Raw genomic sequence first — 23,285 nt, 5'->3', positions numbered from 1 at the left:
CAGGCAGCAAACATTTAATTTGAATTTGGCTCTTTTTGACATCCATTGGATGAAACAAGTTCTTCATAGTGAAGTGGCAAATCATCTTTGTCATGGTTGATACACAACAAAGCCCCAGGTGATCTAGGTGGCTTCCTGATATTTTAGTCATTTTTTGAGCTTGCTCAATGTGTTAAATCTGCTTCATTTGAAGGTCAGGATGTCTTTTGTAGCTGAAACAGTTCCAACTGCATACAGTAAAGAATCTGGCGAATCTAATGTTCTTCCACCACAAAATGATATTAGTTTAATGCAAAATGAATGAGGCCTTGATGTAGTAATTGACGATGACCTTTATCTTTACCCCGATAGGTTGTTTTACTAATGGACTTGAATGTAAAGCTCCCCTAAGAATAGGTTTTAATAGAGTGATAAGAAAGGAAATAAATGACATTCTGATAAGAAGCCTTGTATCTAATTTATGAGAATATATCATCGCCACAAATACAAGGCTGTAATCTAGTGACGGTGCATCCGCTCAGGAACTGAGAAGCTATTAGAGCTGTTTACAGACTGCATTTCTTTAGTACACTGGCAGCCCTGAAAAACCTGTTGATTTCAGTGTGTGCTGGTAACTTTATGTACCAAGAATGAACCTAAATAATAGACTCTCTGTATAATGGAATCGTGTCCTACTTCTTTTGAGTGGATGGGTTTGAATCGTTATATGAACTTTTCATATGCAGTAGGTCATGGGATGCTATAACACCATTTCCAAGCAACTTTAATTACTGAACTAGCAGCTCTAAGGCATGGTATATCCATATGGTCTCTTTAAAAGCCATTTTAACCCATTTAGAGTATGATGTTAAAACCAAGATGGGTAAGCCGTTAAAAAATTCCTCTTTATATGTTGTTTATTAATGATGTAATTTTTTTAACGTAATTTTCCGAATGTCAAAATGGAAAGTGTGTGATGCATCAAGTAAAATCACAAGAATATGTGGTAGTACCAGTAACTCTTCACAGTAACGTTGAATTTGTGAATGTTTGTCATTGATAAACAAATAGTGTAGATAACTCCAAATGAATAATTTTAAATGAATATAAGAAACAATTGTATTCATTTTTAAAATGTGTAATATTCAGCTGTCTTCAGAATTTTTTTAAGTAGCTGTTTTTGTATACTTTGTATAGAAGAGCCCCACATTTTTTAATTTAGTTGTGAAGTGACACTTATTATAAAAATGGGTATGCAAAATATTTATAATTATTATTATAAAACTGCGTATAATGACTGAAATAAAAATATATTGATGATGATCAGTACATTATAAACTAACCAATATTTAATATTTAATGCATTATGAATAAACCTGAAATAATTTAAATAAATTAAATGAAGTAAAACATAGAAGAAGAAAAAAACAGTGATTTAATAATTCAGTTATCAGATAGTTAATTGATTATCAACTGGTTGCCATAGTAAGACCTTGGATATTAGCACACAATCATAGTTTACAGATTATTCTGGGAAAATGCATCTACTAATTTGTAGTATTGCGTACACAAGACATAATGGAAACGCAGTCAACATCTTTGTGAAAGTGCTCTTTTCCATATGAGAAAGCATTATTACAGAAATTAAAATAACATTTCCGGAAATAAACTGAGCAAATGCATTAGCAAACATTCAACTGAGAACAGAAGCATGTTTAAACCAGACTTAGGAGGATGTGCTCAAAAAAACTGCTTACTAAAATAGGTGGCCAAGGACATTTTTACCAAGAAGTTGAAAGCAAAGAACACAAAGAAAAGCCGTGACTTGCTTCTCAGTTGGCACTGGAGTCCACAGCGGGAGAAGAATGGTTCTTCTATAGTTGTCTCAAGGACTTGCCAGCCAGGATTGTGGTTGAGTTGAACTTCCTGAGCCTGTGAGAACTGGATGTTCCACTTCTTTTGTGTGTTTAGTGGCATTAGTACTCTCTCCTTTTCAGTTTTAAAAAGAGGACTTCATGCTGTGGCCAATCACAGGTCTGTAAATGTCAGGTCCATGGTGCTCAGATTGTGGTATATCATTTTTTTTTCATCCTGATTTTCCCCCCAATCATGGTAATGATCATTTAGGTAACTGCTTCTCACAGCTTCCGGTCTTATTATTTGCTGTTTGACCGAGGCTCATTTTGTCAGAAAACCCTGTGAGCACTGCTTTTCTCACAGCTTGGGTATTTTTAAAGGTTGCCCTTAAAATGTTAAAACGGGAGATTCAGTAAAGCAGTGCACTGGACCTTGTATACAAATTGATTTTGTGAAGGGAATATGGGAAGACTCTTAAAGGGTTAGTTCACCCAAAAATTAAAATTATGTCATTAATGATTATGTCATTCTCCCTCAACCGGAAGAGAATACAATGCTGAATAAAGTCGTAGTTTTTGTTATTTTTGGACCAAAATGTATTTTCGATGCTTCAAACATTCTAACTAACCCACTGATGTCACGATTACTTTGATGATGTCTTTATTTCCTTTCTGGACAAGGACAGTATACTGTACATACATTTTCAATGGAGGGACAGAAAACTCTCGACTCGGACTAAATCTAAAATATCTTAAACTGTGTTCCGAAGATGAACAGATGTCGGTTACACTTTATTTTAAGGTGTCCTTGTTACAGTGTAATTATATATTTAAGTACAGAGTAATATTAAGTAACTACATGTACTTACTATAGGAATAGGGTATGATTAGGATTTGGTTGAGGGTTAGTTGCATGTAATTATGCATAATTAACTGTTATTACTACAGTAAGTACATGTAACATATGTAACAAGGACACCGTAAAATAAAGTGTTACCCAGATGTCTTACGGGCTTGGAACGACATGAGGGTGAGTCATTAATGACATCATTTTCATTTTTGGGTGAACTAACCCTTTAAGCAGCCTTGAGATTTGGCCTGGCCTCCATTTTAGATGTTGGACTGAGATATTAATGCAGTCCCCGGTGTTACGTTTCCCTTAAACGTGTGTGATGTCGTAAGACGTCTACATTCTACAGGGCTCTACTAGTAGGTACAATGTAGTTCATTTGAACATCAAAGCTTTGCTACGAGCTGCATATTGTATTATAAAAACAAAACATGTGAGTGATTTGATGAAATAGTAACTGAATCACTCTTATGAGGGATGTCTGGAGAAACATCTGTGAAACAAGTTGGCCATTAAATATGCAACAGCATATTCAAAAATTCCTTTTGTATGAGATGGCAATGCTTTAAAGAGAATTATCACGGCCTGAAGCTCATTCAAGTACTGCCATTTAGCGTGCGTGAATCTGATTTAAATGATCTTCATTCTGCTTTTGTTCATATCCAGTGTTTAGGTAAACTAAAGCCATACTACTTCATGTATAATTATATTTCAGTTGCAGAGTTAAAGGTTTAGTGTTCCCTTTTTTTGATGTTGAAATAATTCCTCAGTCCCATAGCAACATGCAGAGACAAGTTCTGGAAAAAAAGGATATTTTGCCTATCACAGCAATTAAAACAAAATCTGTCAATTTGGACAAAAAAAAAAAATCCCCATAATAAACACAAATTATAGTATTATAGTAGATGTTTAGTAATTCGGTAGTCTCTGCCTCAGACATCATGCCCACAGACCATTGGCTGAACATCTGTTGCATATGAAACTCAAATTGTTTCAGGAGTTTCAAATCCCCTAATGGGAAAAAAAAAAACTGTCTTGTTTACAACTGTGACAATATGCGCTTATCAGGATCAACTAAACACTGGATTTTCAAAAGAATGTAAAGTTAAACTTGTACAACTTTCTTGAATGAATAATTTATTAGACGCATGTCTGTTTTTTGTGGAGACATTGATTTTCCATTTTCACGCCTCTAAACATGACGCTGAACAAAACAAAGTGTGATTGCTTGCTTTACATGTCAGACAGATAAAGATAGATCTGGATCCAACTCCGCCCCCTGGATCTCGTGTACTGCAATGAGGTGCTACTGGATTTATGTGGTGTGTGCTACGTTCCTATTTAGTTATTCGTTTTTTATACTTGAAATATACCTTTAACTATACTTGAAGTACATTTGAAATAAATTTATATCTACACTACCAGTGGACTACACAAAAACCCACATACTCAGAATTAGGAGTTTTCTTTATAAATCAATATTTTAAAACAAAAAAGTATTTAATATGCTACTCAATCAGAGTAAACAAAACTATAATTAAGTATTCTAAGTATCCTTGGTAGTTGCTTGTAGTTATAAGTATATATCTATCAAAAGATTGAGAAGTATCCTTGACTTATACTGACAGAAAAGTCTGTAATTTTAAGCACAGTTCTGAGAAGAACATAAAAAGTAGACAAAGTATACTTCCTCATTTTTAGTTTAAAAGAAGTATACTAATACCACACTTGAATAAAACTCTTTTTTGTAAGGGTAGTCCTGTCGTTTTCATGGAAAAGTCCAGCTGAGGTTAAAAAAAATGTAAAATTTTTTTTAAAAAAATGAAAAAATTGTTCAAGTTCCATAATATAGAAAAAGGATGGAATTTCATTTCTTTTCCATCTCAAAGTTTGCCAACAACAGCAAACTTTATTTGTGATTACGTTGTTCACCAAAAATGTGTATGGACACAGATAAGCAATTTCAGAACACTGTGTGTGACAAACACAAAACTTGTTTGGTGATGGATATGAGCTTGATAAAAGATCTTGCATGTCAAACACACAGTAAGTATCATTCATTAATTAGAAAATGTGTTTGCACCATCAAATATAGTACATCAGGTACTGGTACGTTTTCTAAAACATGTAGTTGAATGGAACAGATAGGAAAAGAACTCGACTCGGCACACACAGTTGCAAGGTTTATTAGAGAATCAGGGCTATAAAGGTATGCAGGATTCTACTAGTCTCTGAGCAAACCACACAACTAGTCATTTTCTAAATGTAATACTATAGCAAACCTGGCTGCCATGGTTAGTGATACAGTAATATAATTAAAGAAATGGATTTTAAATGGAAAAACTAGTGCATCAGGTCACCATATGGATAACTGGAAAGGAGGAAGAAAAATGCTTCAACATAAGTTATTCCTATTACTATGGGTCATTTTCATTTTAAATAATAATAATAATAATAATTAAAAAAAAGAAAAATCATTAGGAAGGAAAGCAGCACCTCTGCCTCGGTTAGGGCTGACACTACTATACCATAGATTATATTCTTTAATATCTCTGTGTATATATGGCCAGTCAGCGAGAATGAACACCACATGAATTGCAAGTACCGCAGCTCACACTGTAAACGTCTCCTTCGTGAGTTTGTTTGTTTCTCATTTACAGCGAAACTTGGTTTGAAGAGGATGGGTGGCCAAAACCTCCAACTCACAGACATTTACTGGGCACATACACACACGTCGCTGCATGGAACAAGATACAGCTCCAAGAAAATAAGCCGTAACAAGGCGAGGAGAAAAAATCAAGAGAGGACGAGGAGGAGGAGTTTTGGGCATCTGTGGTGCAGAGTTAAAAGGAGTCCATGGCCTTGAATTCACTGAGGGCTTGGACAGGGGAGATGTGTTTCTTCTGCGAGCCTCGCCTGACACGGGTCTGGCACTCCTCCGGTTTCTCTCTCTTCACCAGGGGTTTCTTCTCCGGGGCCTTCATGCGCCAGGAAACCACAGGGGAATTGACTGCTGCTGTGCCGTACACCTTCTGGTACTTAGTGGAAGCTACATAGGAGGCCTTGACCGTGAGGACCACGGCATTCATCAAGTTCTTGGCTGCCTGGATGAGGGATGTAGCACTGTCCAGCTGAATATGGGACAACGGGGAAGAGAACATTCAGATTAGTGCCTGTATTTAGTGAACTGCTGTTCAGTCATGAAACTTGCCGCAGACTGATAGCTCCGTTACATGCAATTTGCTAGCAGTCACATCATTTACTACATGATTGGCCTCTGCTGATTCTGCAGTCAATTAGATTGCTTGCTCAACGTTTAAATAGTCTGGTTCAATGTTCACTGAAAGCTAGCCCTGCAGTGTGCTATCAGAGATCCTCTGAAACCCTCCACCTCCCCCAGCTCCACCTGTCTAGAACTGCTACAAGATGTGTGTGGCTATTCATGCAGCAGCAGCAGCATATCTTACATGCTTACAGCAGAGTATATATTGGCAGTAGCAAGTCCATAATTGCTCTGCAGCAGCAACATGTGTAGCAGATCTAGTCCACCAAGACCAAATACATTTTTATAACCATTAACATGCTAAAACCATCCAGAGAGTTGTCATGATTGGAATATGGCTATGTATGGAATTAACTATTTATGAACTGTTTTGAGTCAATGCATAGCATTTAAAAAAAAAAAAAAAAAAAAGATGTGAAATGGGATGTTTACATGGTTATAAATGAGCTATGTTTTTGCATAATTTAGCTACAGTCTTCAACTAGTTGTCCAAGTATACATGACCCTAATGATGTCCTTTGAAGGATTAAATATGCATGGTGCATCACAGCTGTTTTGGAGCAAGCACATAACTCTGAGACCAATTGTTGTCCGGTTAACATGTAGATGCTGGACAAAGCCCATTATGTAGGTATGTTAGTCCGACTTCACAAAAAACAGACTGGTATGATTTTAGTCAGACTAAAGCCACGATCACATTTTCAGGACACAGAATGTTTGTAATTAGACATCAGGCCCTGTGGCATCTTTTTAATATATAAATACAACATTTAATAATACATACAGAATGTAAAAATATAATCTACATCCTGAAACACTGCAAACCTCATGTACATAATTAAATAGCATCATAATATGTATGGCCAGAATCATCTTACCCCTGAAACAATGAGTTCTCCTCCCAGGTTCTGAACCTCAGCCTTGACCTTGCTGCAGATGTTGAGCTGGTGGCAGTAGAGGGCGATTCTCTGGAGGTATGCCAATAAGTCCTGCTTACAGGCTGAGTCCGGACACTAAAAGAGATGGGAATACATAGCAGAGACTTGACCTTTACATATTCACTGTGTAGAGCAAATATGAGGGGAGGGTGGTAAAGCGATGATGACTGAAGATGAAATTAGTTCCATCTTGAAGATGACTCAGGGGTTTGTCATCATCACATATTGGCTAAAGCCTGCGGTTGTAGACTTGTTTGTAAATCTCCAGTTATCATCACAATTGATTATTTTGTTAATAGGAACACTGTACACATACATATACAGCACAAGAGTAAACAAGCAACATGAAATAGAAAGAACGTCTTACCCCTGAGGGTTTGAATAAACATTTTATAATGGACACCAGCCCATATCATAGTCAATGAAAGTTCCTTAATTTCCTTGAAATGTTTTGAAGCCAGTGGAGAGGGGTGCATGGACTTTCTGATTTCATGACACAGCGATTGCTTATCTCTTGAATATTAATTATGTCATGATGTTGCTGGGTAACCTTCCTGCAGTCACAAATACTCAATATTCAAAGGCCAGGAGGACTTTGGAATTATTAATTATTTGCTTGTGTTCACATGATTTAACATGACTTTCACTGATAACTATTTGAAAGCACACATATCCTAAATGTATCAGCATACTCCTGTCCTACAAGTATATTTATCTGGAGATCTGATCTGTAGCATTTTATCATCTTAGAGACATCAAAACTGTAATTTGAGCAGTCATAGTAATTCACGATTTCTGTTGTCAATAGCAGAATGGTTACCAATAGATATAGTTTCAATCTACTAATGTCCATCTACTGCATTTATATGTAAGAATGTCTCCTATTTTGTGTGCTGTTTCGGTCTCCCCTTCGAAGCAATAAATGAGCATGTCCCATTTAACGTTATTATTTTTTGCATAAACCATTTTCAACACACAGCACCTTACTTGCTAAGACACAGCGGTTAACTCAGTGACTTTGTATATAGCAATAAGTCCTGTCTGAAGTTGTTATATAGTTTTTTTTCTCCCCTAGCTTTCCATGTACTTTGAGTGAAAAAGACTGATGAGACACATTTAATAACTGTTGAAGCTGCTTTATCTTTGACACGGCTGAGCAACTGTAACGTCCTTAGCGTTTAGCGTTCAAGTGTCTCTCTGCAGGAAGCAACCTCTCGCTGTGCTGGGGGATGGCAAGGGGGAAATGAAAAAAAAAATGGAGAACCCGCTTTTCTCGCCTCCAGGGCCCAGCAGCTTTAGGTCTGCGATGTCAAGTGCAGCAGTTAGAGGAGTTGTAAGAATGTGTTTCTGAGGAGGTCTGACTGTTGTCAATGCAACCAATGCAACCCAACCTGGCAGCCCTCTATGGCAGTGGTTTTGCAACCCAATAAAATTGTTTACAAAAAAGTAAATGAAACAGAAAAAATGTCTTAAAATCATTTAAATCGATTAATATCAGCAGAACTGCAAATGTCCAACCATGTGGCCAATAATGACATTTTTCCCAACAAATTGACATTGAATTTTACAAATTCTGTGTAGCAGGGTTGCATTTTCTTTTCAGTTGTGTCCATGTCCAGTCTATGTTAGTTAATCTGTCATTTGGTAGAATGTAATCAAATTAGACAGAAACTTGCAATAAATTGCATATTTGATTACTTTCAATTAGGGCTTGGTATTAACACAAATTTCACAATTCAGGTACAATACATGTCAGGGTTCTGTCACGTCTGTCTGGTTTAATTCTTAGTTTGGTGACATTCCCGGTTTGTCATGTTCTTTTGTTCTAGTCCTGTTTGTTGTGAGCACATGGCTTGTCATGTGTTTCCTTGTGCCATGTGCTCTCCTGTCTATTGTCTAGCCCCTCCCATCTTATCTGATTATTGTTTAATTTCTCCCACCTGCCTTGTTCTTTAACCTCCTTTGTTTGTTCCCTATTTAGTCTCCCTGTGTTTGCAGTCCTGTGCTGGTTCGTTATTATGTTTCCTGCTAAGACCTGATTATCTGTTTGCCTGCTTTGTTTTCATTTGTACCTGGATTTATTTTCTATCTTTATTAAACCTTCAACCTCTGCAATTGAGTCCTCGCTCTCCTTTTCCACAACCATTCCGTGACAGAACGAACCAGCCATTATGAGGACTCAGCGGAGGAAGTATTTGCTCAAACCACCGGCCTCTCCTGTGTCATGCCCTCAATACTAACGGATATTGAGATTCAGAGAATTGGCCTCTCTTCGCCAACGAGGGACTAACGTGAGGGAGTTTGCCCAGAATTTCAGGGCGGCGGCAGAGGGACTGAAACTTATTGATAATGCTTTGAAAGATTTATTTAATTATGCCTTTGATGACCCCATGCCTTTTGGAATAATGAGAGGACTTCAGAGGTTGACCTTTGAGAAATTTGTAGTACTCTTCGATCGTCCCGAGAATCCTCCGACGAAGGAGGTGAGAGTTCCTCCAAAAGTGGCAGCAGATCCAGAGGAGGTTAGTCTCTCACCACCTTAACCTCGAAAGCGCAGTGGGAGGAAGGCTACTGTTGCTTCCCATGATTCTGTGGGCCGGGAGGACCCGACTTCGGGGGTCTCAAGTTCGGTGGTCCGGGAGGACCCAACTTCGGGGGTCTCAAGTCCGGTGGTCCGGGAGGACCCGACTTCGGGGGTCTCAGGTCCGGTGGTCCAGGAGGACCGACTTCGGCGGCCCCAAGGCCAGTAGTCCAGGAGGACCCAACTTCGGTGGTCTCAAGCCTGGTGGTCCAGAAGGATCCGACTTCGGTGGTCCCAAGCCCGGTGGTCCAGAAGGATCTGACTTCTGTGGGCAGCACCCCCAGTGGTGGCCGAGGAGCCTGTAGAGCCTACTCGCTCACGTAAGCGGAGGAGGAGGAGAGCTTCCGGTCAGCCACAGGGCCCGGAGGTTGTTCTGAAGCCTGCAGGCGACCCACCGATGCTTCCAGTGACGCCTGTAGCCGAAACCCCGAAGCCCCTAGTGAGGCCTGCAGCCGAACGCCCGAGGCCTCCAGTGAGGCCTGCAGCCGAGCCACCCAAGCGTCTCGCCCTGCCGGCGCCGCCCAAGCGTCTGGCCATGCCGGCACCGTCCATGCTACCATTCAAGCCCGAACCTGTTCACGTCGTGCTCACCGCACAAGAGACTGTTCACGTCACGTCTGCCGAGCCAATGTCTCCAGACAAGATTGCCGCCGCTGAGCCAGGGTCTCCAGACAAGATGGCCGCCACTGAGCCGGGGTCTGTTCCTGAGCCGGAATCTGTTCCACCCTGGCCACCTGATCTATCTGGTCCACCCTGGCCACCTGAACTGCCGTCTCTGCCGTGGCCGCCCGATGGACGGTCGTCTCCACCATGGCCGCCTGAAGGGTGGTCCCCACCATGGCCGCCCGAATGGTCTACAAAGCCTGCTCCGCCCTGGTGTCCTGCACAGCCTGCTCCGCCCTGGTGTCCTGCACAGCCTGCTCCGCCCTGGTGTCCTGCACAGCCTGATCCACCCTGGCCCTCAGCCAGGACTCCTGACCTGCCTGAGGTTCCTTGGGTCAACCCTCCCGTCCCTCCCTGGTCGTTACTAAGGACTCTATGGACTTTAATTTTGGCTCTGTTTTGGTTCCCCACCAAATTTGTATACAAACACTTAAATTACACTTTCTTATTTATTTTTTATAGTAATAAAGTTATATGAAATATAAACAGTTAAATAGTGTTAATAGTTATAATAGTTAAATAGTAAATATAAACAGTTGAAGACATTAAAAATTATAATGAATATGCTGTAACTGGTATTATTAAGGCGAAGAGAAGATAATGCGCTGCTACTTCTCTTGAGCTGAGCTGCGCCAGAGCGATCTCACGCCACAGCGCCAAAACGGTATTTATATTTTTGAATTTCGTAAGAAAATGGACGTAATTTGAAATCTGAGACTTTGTTTCATATCAATAGTAACAAAGCACAAAGATTATTGTGATTTATTGGATGGGATGTGTGCTACAATGTTCCATTCATTCATCAACTGAAAACAGGATGACTAGCCTAATTGATTCTTGGGATTTAAGAATCGATATCGGTTCGTAAAAATGAGAATCGATTAAAATCGAGAAATCAATATTTTTTTACCCAGCCCTACTTTCAATTAGCACTGTTTTTTGACAATCACGGCTGTAAGATATCATTTTACATGTACCTCATCGTGCACCAAACCATTCATCGCACTATACACATAAAATAAAGCATATCATTCGATGGCTTTTGTTTCTAAATTATTTTTGTCTTTTCCAGCATTGCGGAGCAGCTTGATTATTGATCACCCGGTTCTGTTTAACACCGCCTACTCAGAGATTCTTTCTGAAATGAATGCGGTCCCTTGATGCGTCCTGAGAACCCCAGATGGCCATTAAATGTAAATACTGTTAGTGGGTTTGATAAGGGACAAGTCAAGCCACCTGTTCAGACTACCTAATATACACAGCATGCGTGTTAGATTTGGTAGTAGAGAGGATGGATTGCTGCTAGGAACACATTGACCTAAAGGGAGGGGTGTTCTGGAAAGCAGGAACTGTCTGGCCATCTCCGATGTGCTTGTACACTCGGATTACACACTGATCAGCAGTGTGATCAGGTTCCCCTTCACTATTCTCTCTTTATCTAAGAGAAAAGAAATACTGGAAGAAAACAACAAAAACAACACGAGACCTGGCCAGTGGTGACACAGCAGGTTTCAGGCTTCTCATATCTTTATGATCAGTGTCCCAGTGTTGGTGACAACAAAAGGATAATTCCTATTATGCAGTACCCTTTTGACAAAGAATGCGCTAGTGTTCATTTAAGGAAACATGTCTCTAAACAGGTATACAAGACTTGTCAAGTTGATGCACTTTATTACTTATATCTCAGGGGTGTTCAATGCTCCTGGAGGACCAATCTCCACAAAGTTTAGGGTTACACTTTATTTTAAAGTGACGTAGTTACTGTTCTCACTCAAATTAGTACTGAGTAATATTAATAAACTACATGTACTAAAGTTAGATTAGGGTTTGGTTTAGTTAAAAATATGCATAATTTACTGTTATTACTATAGTAAGTACATGTAGTAATGTGTATCTACGTCACCTTAAAATAAAGTGTTACCAAGATTAGCTCTTAGAACAGGGCTGGGCAAGGTCCATTTTCTTGCAGAGTTTAGCTCCATCCCATATCAAATACACCTGCCTGTAGCTTTCTAGTCATACTGAAAACCTCGATTACCTTGTCCAGGTGTGTATTATTAGAGTTGGAGCAAATGGTGTGTTCCCTAGTCGTCCTGGGAAGTTTGTGGTAATGAATTGTGAAGTTGTAATTAGGACGTCAGATGCGTTCAAGTCACTTTGGTCAGAGCAATATGGCAATGTAAAAAAAAAAAATCCAAAAAAAAAATCAGCAAAATTATTTAACTCTAGTACTCTACTTTTACAAATTGATGAATAAAGAATGCACATTAAATGTATATTTGCTTTTTTAATGTTTCTATTCAGTTTCAAGGTGTTGTAAATTAAAATTGTATATATTCTATTGTAATTGTGTGGTACTATTATATTTTGTACATGCAACATAACTAGATGTATTTAAAATACAAAAATTAACACAATAAACAGTATAATCCATTACAAAAGTATTTTTAATGCATTTATTTGGCCTTGTAATGCACCTTATAATGCATTGTATGGTCTCATGATTAATTGCAACCAGAGTTAAAATACATTATAATACTTATGCTACACCTTTAAAAAGCATAATGCGTTGGCAAACGATCAATTTCAGATGTACAGTAACAAAGAATCTGGAAATATTATAATGCATTTTAACTTTGGTTACAATGACTTCTGAAAATATACAATACGTTATAGTGTACATGATTGACCTTTATAATGCACTATACATAAAGTGTTACCAAAAAAAATCATGCATCTGCTGCAACTGCCATGTTTTCTCATTGACATCTCTACAGGAAATGTGGATCTCTATGGCCAGAGTTGCTCAGCCCTGGCATGTAAGAATGCCCCCTATGTAGCAATCCTGAAGACCCTGGTTTTTGTGCTGTGGTTTCCCCACCAAAATATGCATGTGTCGGGGAGATATCATTAAGGATGTGTCTTTGATTAAGAATATTAGGTAAAGTGAGTAGATTTTTTCTAAGGTAAGATTGGCTAATTAGTTGTTAGTATAGAGCAGTCCTTTTGAAGTAGAAGTTAATTAAGGAGGTGGAGTCAAGTGAAGTAATCAGCGAACGAGTTCTTATCGAGCAGCCATCACTGTAGCGGCATCCCTCATTGCATGAAGACCAAGCTTGTGTAAAAACCTGTGACTCTACCTGTGCAACTCCACTGAGACAAATCACAGCATGCAAGGCTGAGTCTTGAGTCTGAGTCTATCTTAATACTCTCTTGTTTCCTGTCATTTTCTTACCATGTTCTCTCACTACATCCCTGTAGTATATCACAGGTGCAAGTCTAAACATGTCTGCACACAAAACAATCGCACCCCTGGTTACCTATGTTCTCTTGGTTGTTCCACATCATGATCTGTCAGTTGACCAGCAGTAAAAACGCAACATTTTGCCTTCGACTGAAACATGGATCACCAAAACCAACCATTCAACTCCTTCACTACCAACTTTGTCCTCTTCCACACTTCTCGCCGAAGTGGGCTGCGTGGCTAAAAAGTTTGCTCATTTTCAACAATTTCACATTTTAGAACATGTTTAAAAAACTAAATTTTCTGAGCTTTTAACAGAGGTATGTGTATTGCAAACATTGTTACCATCCATTCGATTTAATTGTAGGAGAAAAATCGACCTAATTGTATGTTTTTTTGATCTTCCGGGTTTAAATTCGTCTTCATGTTAACGTCATGTGACTTTTTTTTTTTACACCTGTAGTACATCAATGATTCACATGTGTCTCATAATTATTCATGATATTACATGTCTTTATCCTATGAAGGAACACCTTGCTTAATTATTAAAGAGAGTGCATGTTGATCTCCAATGATGGCTTCAAGCTGTGAGATCTCATGCAGTAAGTAAGAGATGCATGAATGGATATTGAATAAGTGTTTGTTTTTGCTTTGCAAGAGTTCAACAGTTTTCTTCCATAGACCACTGAGTCTCCCTAAAGGGTGCATATTAGTACCTTTTGTACCATTTTTTTTCTTCTGCTACTCATAAGCGCATCCTTAGCTTTTCTTTACTTCACAAGGAGTACAGTTGATTAAACATTAAAAAGTGTCAGTCAGCAGGTTCTGAAGATGGTGCTCATCTAATAATAAATTCAACACCTCATAGGAGCTCGTTATTTTAAACACAACCCTGGGCTTTGATCTCACATGCTCGCGGAAATTTTTTGAATAAAAGGGTATTCTGACCTGGTCAGCCACGGCACGGGCGAGCTTGTCCATTCTGGATCCGGCCTCTGCGATTTTCTTTGCGGCATTGATCACGTCAGAGGAATTCTTCAAAGGGCCTTTGCCCCTGTGGTAACACAAAAACACAGATTGTAACACTATTAGCTGATTCCTCACAACAGGCGGAAAGCAAACTGCACAGGGCATGAAAGCAAACAAGCCCACCATATATGCTAACAGATTTGAAGCAGCAAGAGCAAGTAACCTAAATAATAAATAATACTCTTTCACATGGCTTCATTCTGATCAAATATTTTTGTATAATGACCTACAAAATGTATATTTGATCATTTTTGTATGCATTTTTGATCATTTTCACAAAAGTTTAATGGCCGCCAGAATATTTTGTTGTATGAATATCTGAACATGCAATATATACAAATAAAGAACTGACCCACTGCTTGTAAACAAACAAAAAAATATTTTTTTCTTGCTTCATGCATTTTTTTAATCAACATTTGCAGTAGGTAAGTTTCATAAAAAAGCAACATTTTGAGCAAAAAGCTGAGAAAATCATGTTTTTCACAAAGACTACTTCTTGATCGGATTTGGAATGATAAACAAAACATAGATGGAGTAAATCAAGTCCATCAACACACCTAATGCTTGCACAGTCCTATAACTCGTCCTGGGTCGACATTTCATTAAGTAACATTTGGCAATTTTGATATCTACATGCTGTTTAATTGTTGCATGTTATTTTACATATGCATCTGCTTACATATGCTATCGCTTGTTTCTGCATCTTTTTCGCCTGTGTATTGATCAGGAGATTATGTACTCTTTCAGAAGATGCGTAATACATCCCCCACCTTCTAACAGTGAAAACACGGAAAGCCGGAAAATTCCGTCACTGGCGGTAAAAGAGTTAATATTTCAATGTAATGTATTTATTTGTAGGATAATGTACCGATATTATCACGATATAAACCCCGGTTGAAATGAGACCCTTTGGCTTCACGTTATCTCTTAAATATTTCCAGCGTTCTCATTGTTGACATGTAGATTGATGTACCTGGTGAAGTCGGTCATCTCCATCATGATCATACACATCTGCTTGGCCAGCACGATGATATCGTTTCCATTGTCATCCCACTTGGCGACCTCTGCGTCCAGCTTGCTCTTTTCCTGCCTGAAGCTCTCCACCTGTTCGGCAATCTTGGCCTTCTCTTCCTGAGGCAGCTGAGCCATGATGGCCTATGAGGGGTAGCGATATGACACAAGATAAAGATCAGTTACACACATTTTGCAACTGTGAAAACATGTGCCCTTGTTTCTTGTTAAAAGTTTGTGAAGAAAGTACCCTCCATTTAGGTTGACTTTGTTTAACCCCACTGAAATGCCTCTGTATAAGGTTTTGAAACTTAACACTTAATCATAAGACCTTCTGGAACCCCATGACATCTCATGCTCATAAAGAGAAAATCCATCCTCTTTTCTTTCCCCCTCTTCTTGTCAAGGAATAAATTCTCGCTCTGTTGCGATTCTGAGCCTGTCCAAAAGGGTATTAATCTCTTTGCAAGGTCACAGGAACCGTTAAGGTGCAGTATTATTTGTGAGATAAATGTATAATTACCTCACTTCTTACACCAGTCAATGAATTATGCATTTGTTCAACATTCTGTTGGAGCAGACGGACCGGACCATGGCAGGGGACTCTGAATGCCTTTAAGTGCGCGATCACCGTAAGATGGTTTTGGGCACAAAAAAGTCTGTGCCGTACAAGTCTGAATTTGTAGTGAGACAAGTCAGAAATCTTTTCCGCAGTTTTGTCTGAATTTATAAGTGGCAATACGCCATCATAGCCAAAGGATGTCATAACATAAGAGCTAATTAAGAGCCAGCTGCTCATTTAAGATTTGTAGCTTTTTGCTTGTTTATTTAACAAGCAATTACACACTAAAAAGAAAAGAAGTCCTCAGAGAAAATGCGATTAAAAGATGAAAATGATTTCTTTTTCAGATAGCGCACACTCCTGGGCATTTCAAATGGAGGGCTGGTGCAACGGTGACTGTGTCCGAATAAAATATAAAAGTTTTATTTTATTTTTTGTACAGCATAAATGTATATATCACTGACTTTTATATCCCACAAGCCTGTCCGATGGGATCTGCAAGAGCGGTCGAAGGGACTGTAACTAAATTTTTGCTTGGTTATGACTAAAGCTTATTTAAAAGTCATTTTTTAAATTTAAGGTTTTCTCGTTTTAGCTTGGCAGTTATTACCGCACTGTTTTACCACCTGTCCATCCAATCAGAAACATACCCATCCCAGGAGCCAATCAGCTCTCTTTGTATGTCTTTAAAGCAGCCAATCAGCATTACTATGCTGCTGCATGGTTAATCCCAACTCCTCTGGTCCTAAAAGGGGATGTGATGTATGGAAAGAAGGTGAATAGAAGGGGGGAGAGCCTATTTCTTCCTCTTGCCTTGCTCAGAATTCACTTATCCCAAATCTCTCTGGCTCCTAACCGATAACAAGAGAGGGTGCAGGCAGCTTAATGCTCCAACAAATCCTTCCCCATTCGCACCGGTGCCGATTCATTCAACACACTCAAACGTACGCATGCGTGTGTGCTTCTGGATTAGAAATCCCTCAAAAAAGCTTTTTAATTTTTCTCATTTGAAATAAAGTGGCCTAGATACAGGAGTTCAATTTTATGGCTGACCTATCAGCACTGTTATCCTATCATGGAGCTAAGAGATAAAGCAGTGTGTATATGTGTGTTTCTGAAAGTGAGTCAGTGAACAAATGCCTGCTCTTATTTCTCTTTTATGAGAACTCAAAATCCATAAAACTTAAAGTCACAGACTATATCAATATGAAAGTAGTGACACGCATATTTGATTTGCAAAAAACATTCACTCAATGTAACATTCAGCATCAACGCATGCGGAGCCGCTTGAACTCCAATGAACCGAGTTTACTAGTGAGCGAAATGTTTTTCCACGGTCATTTTTTTTTTGTCAATTGGTTGCTGTTCTCAAGGAATGACCCTGTTTTTCTTCTCCACAGCAGTTTTTCTTTTATTCCAATACAAATGATAATTTCCTCTCATTCGTGGAAGATAATTTATTCTCAAGAGTAATTGGTATCAAACAGGGTTATGGTGTGTATTTGCGCGTGAATGTCAGCGGTACTCCACGGCTACATACTGATATTCTTGTAATGTCTCATAAGCAGCCCACTGTGCACTATTCACACATACACTAATGTGGATTAAGCCTTGAACCCCAGTGAGCTCTGCCGTCAAATGCCGGCTGACACACGCACACTGGGGGGGTGACACTGCCAGAAGTCTCATTTGCAATCATATTTTAACAACTACAGTCTCTGCAGACCGAGTTTACAAAACTGAGACCAAAATTATTCTTGTGTTAAGCATTTGATTCTGCTGGAAATGTATGCAGCTGATGCATAAAACATGATCCTCTGCTACGTTAAATATTAAAGTTTATATATAGGCTCTGTTCCAAAGCCAACATCGCTGCCTAGAGTGCATTCCCTTCTATGCAGCATCCTAACTAAAGTGGAACCTTATTAGGGAACGAACATTCTACATAGCAATTCTGAGCAATATTTTTTGTTGTGACACTCAATGTATTTTTATTAAGTTTCCTGTTAGCAGGTTGCTGAGGTAAAATATTGGTTAAACTGACATTTTAGTAGACTTCTTTACTAACTTGCTGTATTGAAGGAATTATAATCAACATTTCTCTTGCTTCGTCCACCATCTTAGATGTGTCCCTTGCTATTTTAAATATGAAACATACACTCACCGGCCACTTTATTAGGTACCCCATGCTAGTAACGGGTTGGACCCCCTTTTGCCTTCAGAACTGCCTCAATTCTTCGTGGCATAGATTCAACAAGGTGCTGGAAGCATTCCTCAGGGAGTTTGGTCCATATTGACATGATGGCATCACACAGTTGCCGCAGATTTGTCGGCTGCACATCCATGATGCGAATCTCCCGTTCCACCACATCCCAAAGATGCTCTATTGGGTTGAGATCTGGTGACTGTGGAGGCCATTTTAGTACAGTGAACTCATTGTCATGTTCAAGAAACCAATTTGAAATGATTAGAGCTTTGTGACATGGTGGAAGTAGCCATCAGAGGATGGGTACATGGTGGCCATAAAGGGATGGACATGGTCAGAAACAATGCTCAGGTAGGCCGTGGCATTTAAACGATGCCCAATTGGCACTAAGGGGCCTAAAGTGTGCCAGGAAAACATCCCCCACACCATTACACCACCACCACCAGCCTGCACAGTGGTAACAAGGCATGATGGTTCCATGTTCTCATTCTGTTTACGCCAAATTCTGACTCTAACATCTGAATGTCTCAACAGAAATCGAGACTCATCAGACCAGGCAACATTTTTCCAGTCTTCAACTGTTCAATTTTGGTGAGCTCTTGCAAATTGTGGCCTCTTTTTCCTATTTGTAGTGGAGATGAGTGGTACCCGGTGGAGTCTTCTGCTGTTGTAGCCCATCCGCCTCAAGGTTGTGCGTGTTGTGGCTTCACAAATGCTTTACTGCATACCTCGGTTGTAACGAGTGGTTATTTCAGTCACTGTTGCCCTTCTATCAGCTCGAACCAGTCTGGCCATTCTCCTCTGACCTCTGGCATCAACAAGGCATTTCCGCCCACAGAACTGCCGCTCACTGGATGTTTTTTCTTTTTCGGACCATTCTCTGTAAACCCTAGAGATGGTTGTGCGTGAAAATCCCAGTAGATTAGCAGTTTCTGAAATACTCAGACCAGCCCTTCTGGCACCAACAATCATGCCACGTTCAAAGTCACTCAAATCACCTTTCTTCCCCATACTGATGCTCGGTTTGAACTGCAGGAGATTGTCTTGACCATGTCTACATGCCTAAATGCACTGAGTTGCCGCCATGTGATTGGCTGCTTAGAAATTAAGTGTTAACGAGCAGTTGGACAGGTGTACCTAATAAAGTGGCCGGTGAGTGTATACTGTATAGGCTCTGTCCCAAAACCTGCATTCCTTTCTAAGGTAGCATCCTAACCAAAATGGAACCTTATAAGCGACTGAACATTTTACACTGGCAGCAACTCTAAGCAATGTTTTGCGAGTAATATGATGTACAATGTAGACTCGACTCCTAATTGATTTATATACAGTTAGCTGTTAGCATGTTGCTCAGCTAAAATGTTTGCAAAAATCTATCTAATCTTGCTGTATTGAAAGAATTCTAATCATAATTTCTCTTGCTTCGACTTTCTTCTCACCATTATTCACAGCGGAGGATAAATAATGTTTCGTTCTCGAAAAAGTGAGAGACACGTTGTGTGCATGCACTTGAGTGACTGGCATTCTTGTTATTCTGAAACTAGATGTAATTTACAGCAGACATGCTCAGCGGAGTGATAAGTGTTTTGTATTGTGAGCGTAAACCTGCTGGAAATGACAGAAGGAACCAGATATGTTGTTCACTCACCCTTGCGCTCTGTCCAGCAATAAGTTGGTCATCTTCTGTCTGGACGCTGGTGCGGCTACGGGCGTCATAGTCTTCTTGCTCAAAGTCAGAGTCATCTTCAAGCTCTTCTGGAGTCTGAAATATAATAAATAAAATTGTAGATACCATACAATACGATACCATGACTTTATGGCATTTCATTCAAAAAAATAAATACTCTCATCAGTTACCCACCCAATCTTTTTCTTATTATTATTTGTAATTTCATGGAAAAGAGCGATCAGTTTATTATTTGAAATTCACATTTTGTGCATACGGGTTTGATAATGACAGTGTGTTCAGTAAATTATTCATTTTTGAGTGAACTACTCACTTTTAAAGTCTCCTAAATTTCATTTTTGCTTTCACTTTTTAGTTTCAAAACTGGTCTGGAGAGACTGACACTTTTTAACTCTTGGGTTTCTATCGTCAACAACTTTCTTCGCCTCGTTTAACCTTCCATCTATATTTTAAATGTACTCTACTAGAGTACCGATGTCCTCTGTCCTAATGCTAAACTTGGTGACAATTTGGGACACAACATTTTACAGACGCCACTACCGGCTGTGCGTTTCTACACAATGGGAGAAGGACCTCTGATCCAACATAAAGACGTGTCAACCATTAAACCAGTCAAATCACAATAAATAATTCATTCGTCCCACAGTTTGAGTTACTAGTGACTTGCATCATTGTTCAATTCCCTTTTGGCTTTCTTGTGAGTAATATAAAAAGATCCCTCGTAAAGTGGGATCAAACAATATGTGAAGGGGGAAAGGCCTCTAGGTTCTTTAGGGTTTAGATGTGATCTGTTTTATTCTGCCTACCAGTACTCAAACCAACATCAGTCCCACTAAGTGACTAATGAGCAAATTGGAGACAAAGAAAAGAGTGTATCTTGACAGCCGCAATGGTTTCAGCCACTCTGAGCGGCAGTGGCAGTAACTTACGGAGATATTCTTATGGAGAATATATAGCAAACTAGCAAAGTCTTCTTTGTTACTTGTTTTAATGAAGATTCCAGTGGATCGAGATTTCACGTAGACATAAATGTGTATAGGCAATGAGAAAGGAGTGTACATTTGTGCGCAAACCTATCTTGGTTTGATTATTCATCCCATGTTTTTCAGCAGGATACAATCCTTGACAAATAACTGTGTGTGTGTTGGTACTTTCTTTTCACTGCTACTCTGGGAGCTGTACTATTTGCAAAACTTAAAAGCAGCCACTAACACATTCACACACTCTGCATGATATTTCTTTGTGATTCATTTTCGGGGAGGGGGGTGGTTCGGGGAATCAATAAAAAAAAGTACAAATAAGTAGGATCTCTATTTACAATTATCACTCTGTTCCAAACCATCTCCAAACTCAGCTTGACATTATTTACTGGCAAATTATTATTTACTGTTCAATATTGTTTGATGTTCCCACAGAGGAAGTGTGCATCTTAGAAATTGCCTTTTTGCAACAAAAAGACGTGTTTATTAGTTTGAACCAAATGAATTCGAACTCTGTAAACAGAATATACACAATGGGCAAGGCATAAACAAATCAACAGTCTAGCATACTATTATTGTATAACCAGGACATACCGTATACAATATATATGATAACATAGCATTATTACTTCACAATATCTATATCAGAGCTTTTCAACGACTACAAATACAGAGACCCCCAATATACAAAAGCTAGATTTTTCTAGAAACACTTTAGAATGACCTTCACATTAACGTATACATTGCATCAAGGGGGTCAAGGAGAACCCCAAGAGGCTGCAAGGGAGTCAATGTTACAAAATGTTTTTAGGGGTGTCAAGGTTATTTATATTATTATAATTTATTTATTTCTAAAAGAAGAGCTGCTCTACATTTATAAATAAATAACTACTTTTGTATCATATGTTTAATGCCCAATATCAGCATGATTTTGGCATGATCAGTTTGACGTAATGTGATTCGTAAACGGCAAAGGGCGCCGGGACGCAAGAATTGATCGTTTCATCTGGCATAGTATGACACGTATTGGATAACAACTAACGCTGATGTTTGCCGATTTCACGACAGAAAAACTAGCATTTTCTTTTGTTCCACCACAACGGTTTCCGTCAGATCTGTGAAGTTGACCAATAGGAGCACATGCAGAAGCTCTTTTGTACACTGCTTTCAAACATGGCGAAACGAGAGAGAGAGAGAATGGTATTGATGCTGCTAGTTGTAATTATGCAATGGAGGAAAGGTTCATGGAGCTATAACAACAATACTCCTGCCTTTATGATGTTTCCTTGAGTGACTACCATGACTGTGAAAAAGATACTGTATAAATGGTGAATGACCCGGTGAGCACTGGAATTAGCATTAAGCTAACATGCCGCTTCAGCAGTTTGTTTACGCTCTTAATAATAATAGTTAATCTATTCTTTAACACTCTACCCTTTGCCTTGATCAGCTACTTTTAAGCTGATGTTGTCGGGTAATATTCTCTGTGAAGCTCTGGAATATTACTTTTTTTTGTGAAATTGTAGTATTTTTGTAATACAAAATTTTAACTCTATTACCTTTTTCCTACTTTGATGTTAAGATGTATGAACCTGAATAGAAATATTTTCAAAGTAAATATTCTCTGGATGATAATATCACTCTCACTATTTTTTCACCCAGTATAAAGGGGTGTTTATTTTCTGGATCATCACAGAGGATCATTCTTGGCATCAAAAGCCCTGCATTATGATAATGCTTAACAGACCATTCGTTTAATATTAATTCAAACCATTTTAATTTCTATCAAAATGCCATGGATTGTTTAACAAAATGTGATATGTTTTATATAACTTTTAAAGGACAAGTTCGGTATTTTACACTTAAAGCCCTGTTTTAAGATCGTTTCTGATGAAATAGAACAGTTAAGATTGAAATTTGGACACATGCTGCTGGCCCGAGAATTTTCGGTTTCTGTGGTTGCACCCCCCCACCTCCACAATGGTTGCATAGGTGCACTGGAACAATCCTTCATAAAACGCATTAAACTTTAGTTTACAAAGACGTGAAACTCACCGAGTGGTCTGGGGTCTTCACTGATATGCTCACACAAAAATCGCTGCAAAAGATGCTTTCCAACAGGTTTTATCGTAGTTTTTGTCCAAGTCAATTAACCGTTCTATTTCATCAGAAACGATCTTAAAACAGGGCTTTAAGTGTAAAATACCGAACTTGTCCTTTAACAATATAACTTCTAACAATCCCCTGGAGTACGTTCACAGATGTGTCAGGTTGAGAACCCTTGCCCTGTATGATGGAGTCATAACCCACTACATTATTTTCAGATGAAATGTGTTTGATGTGTTGTTTTGTTATTTATCAATCCAAACCTCTGGGGCAGCATAAAAAGCAGTGGCGGCATTTCACAAAAACCTAG

The 23,285-nt window shown here is 39.0% G+C and overlaps 1 protein-coding gene across 1 annotated transcript in view; it reads right to left on the bottom strand.

Annotated features, from left to right (window-relative positions):
* Positions 1–4,855: 4,855 nt before the first annotated feature.
* Positions 4,856–23,285, bottom strand: part of LOC130106416 (catenin alpha-2-like) — a 121,240-nt gene continuing 102,810 nt past the window's right edge. The window contains 5 exon segments of the mRNA XM_056272520.1: positions 4,856–5,816; positions 6,847–6,981; positions 14,343–14,448; positions 15,397–15,578; positions 19,851–19,964. Of these exon segments, the coding sequence (XP_056128495.1) occupies positions 5,529–5,816; positions 6,847–6,981; positions 14,343–14,448; positions 15,397–15,578; positions 19,851–19,964 (825 nt within the window). The 3' untranslated portion in view covers positions 4,856–5,528.

Source organism: Rhinichthys klamathensis, unplaced genomic scaffold (assembly GCF_029890125.1).
Source record: "Rhinichthys klamathensis goyatoka isolate OS25496 unplaced genomic scaffold, OSU_Roscu_1.1 h1tg000340l_1, whole genome shotgun sequence".
Taxonomy (NCBI): Eukaryota; Metazoa; Chordata; class Actinopteri; order Cypriniformes; family Leuciscidae; genus Rhinichthys; species Rhinichthys klamathensis.
This window is presented reverse-complemented; position numbering and strand designations above follow the sequence as displayed.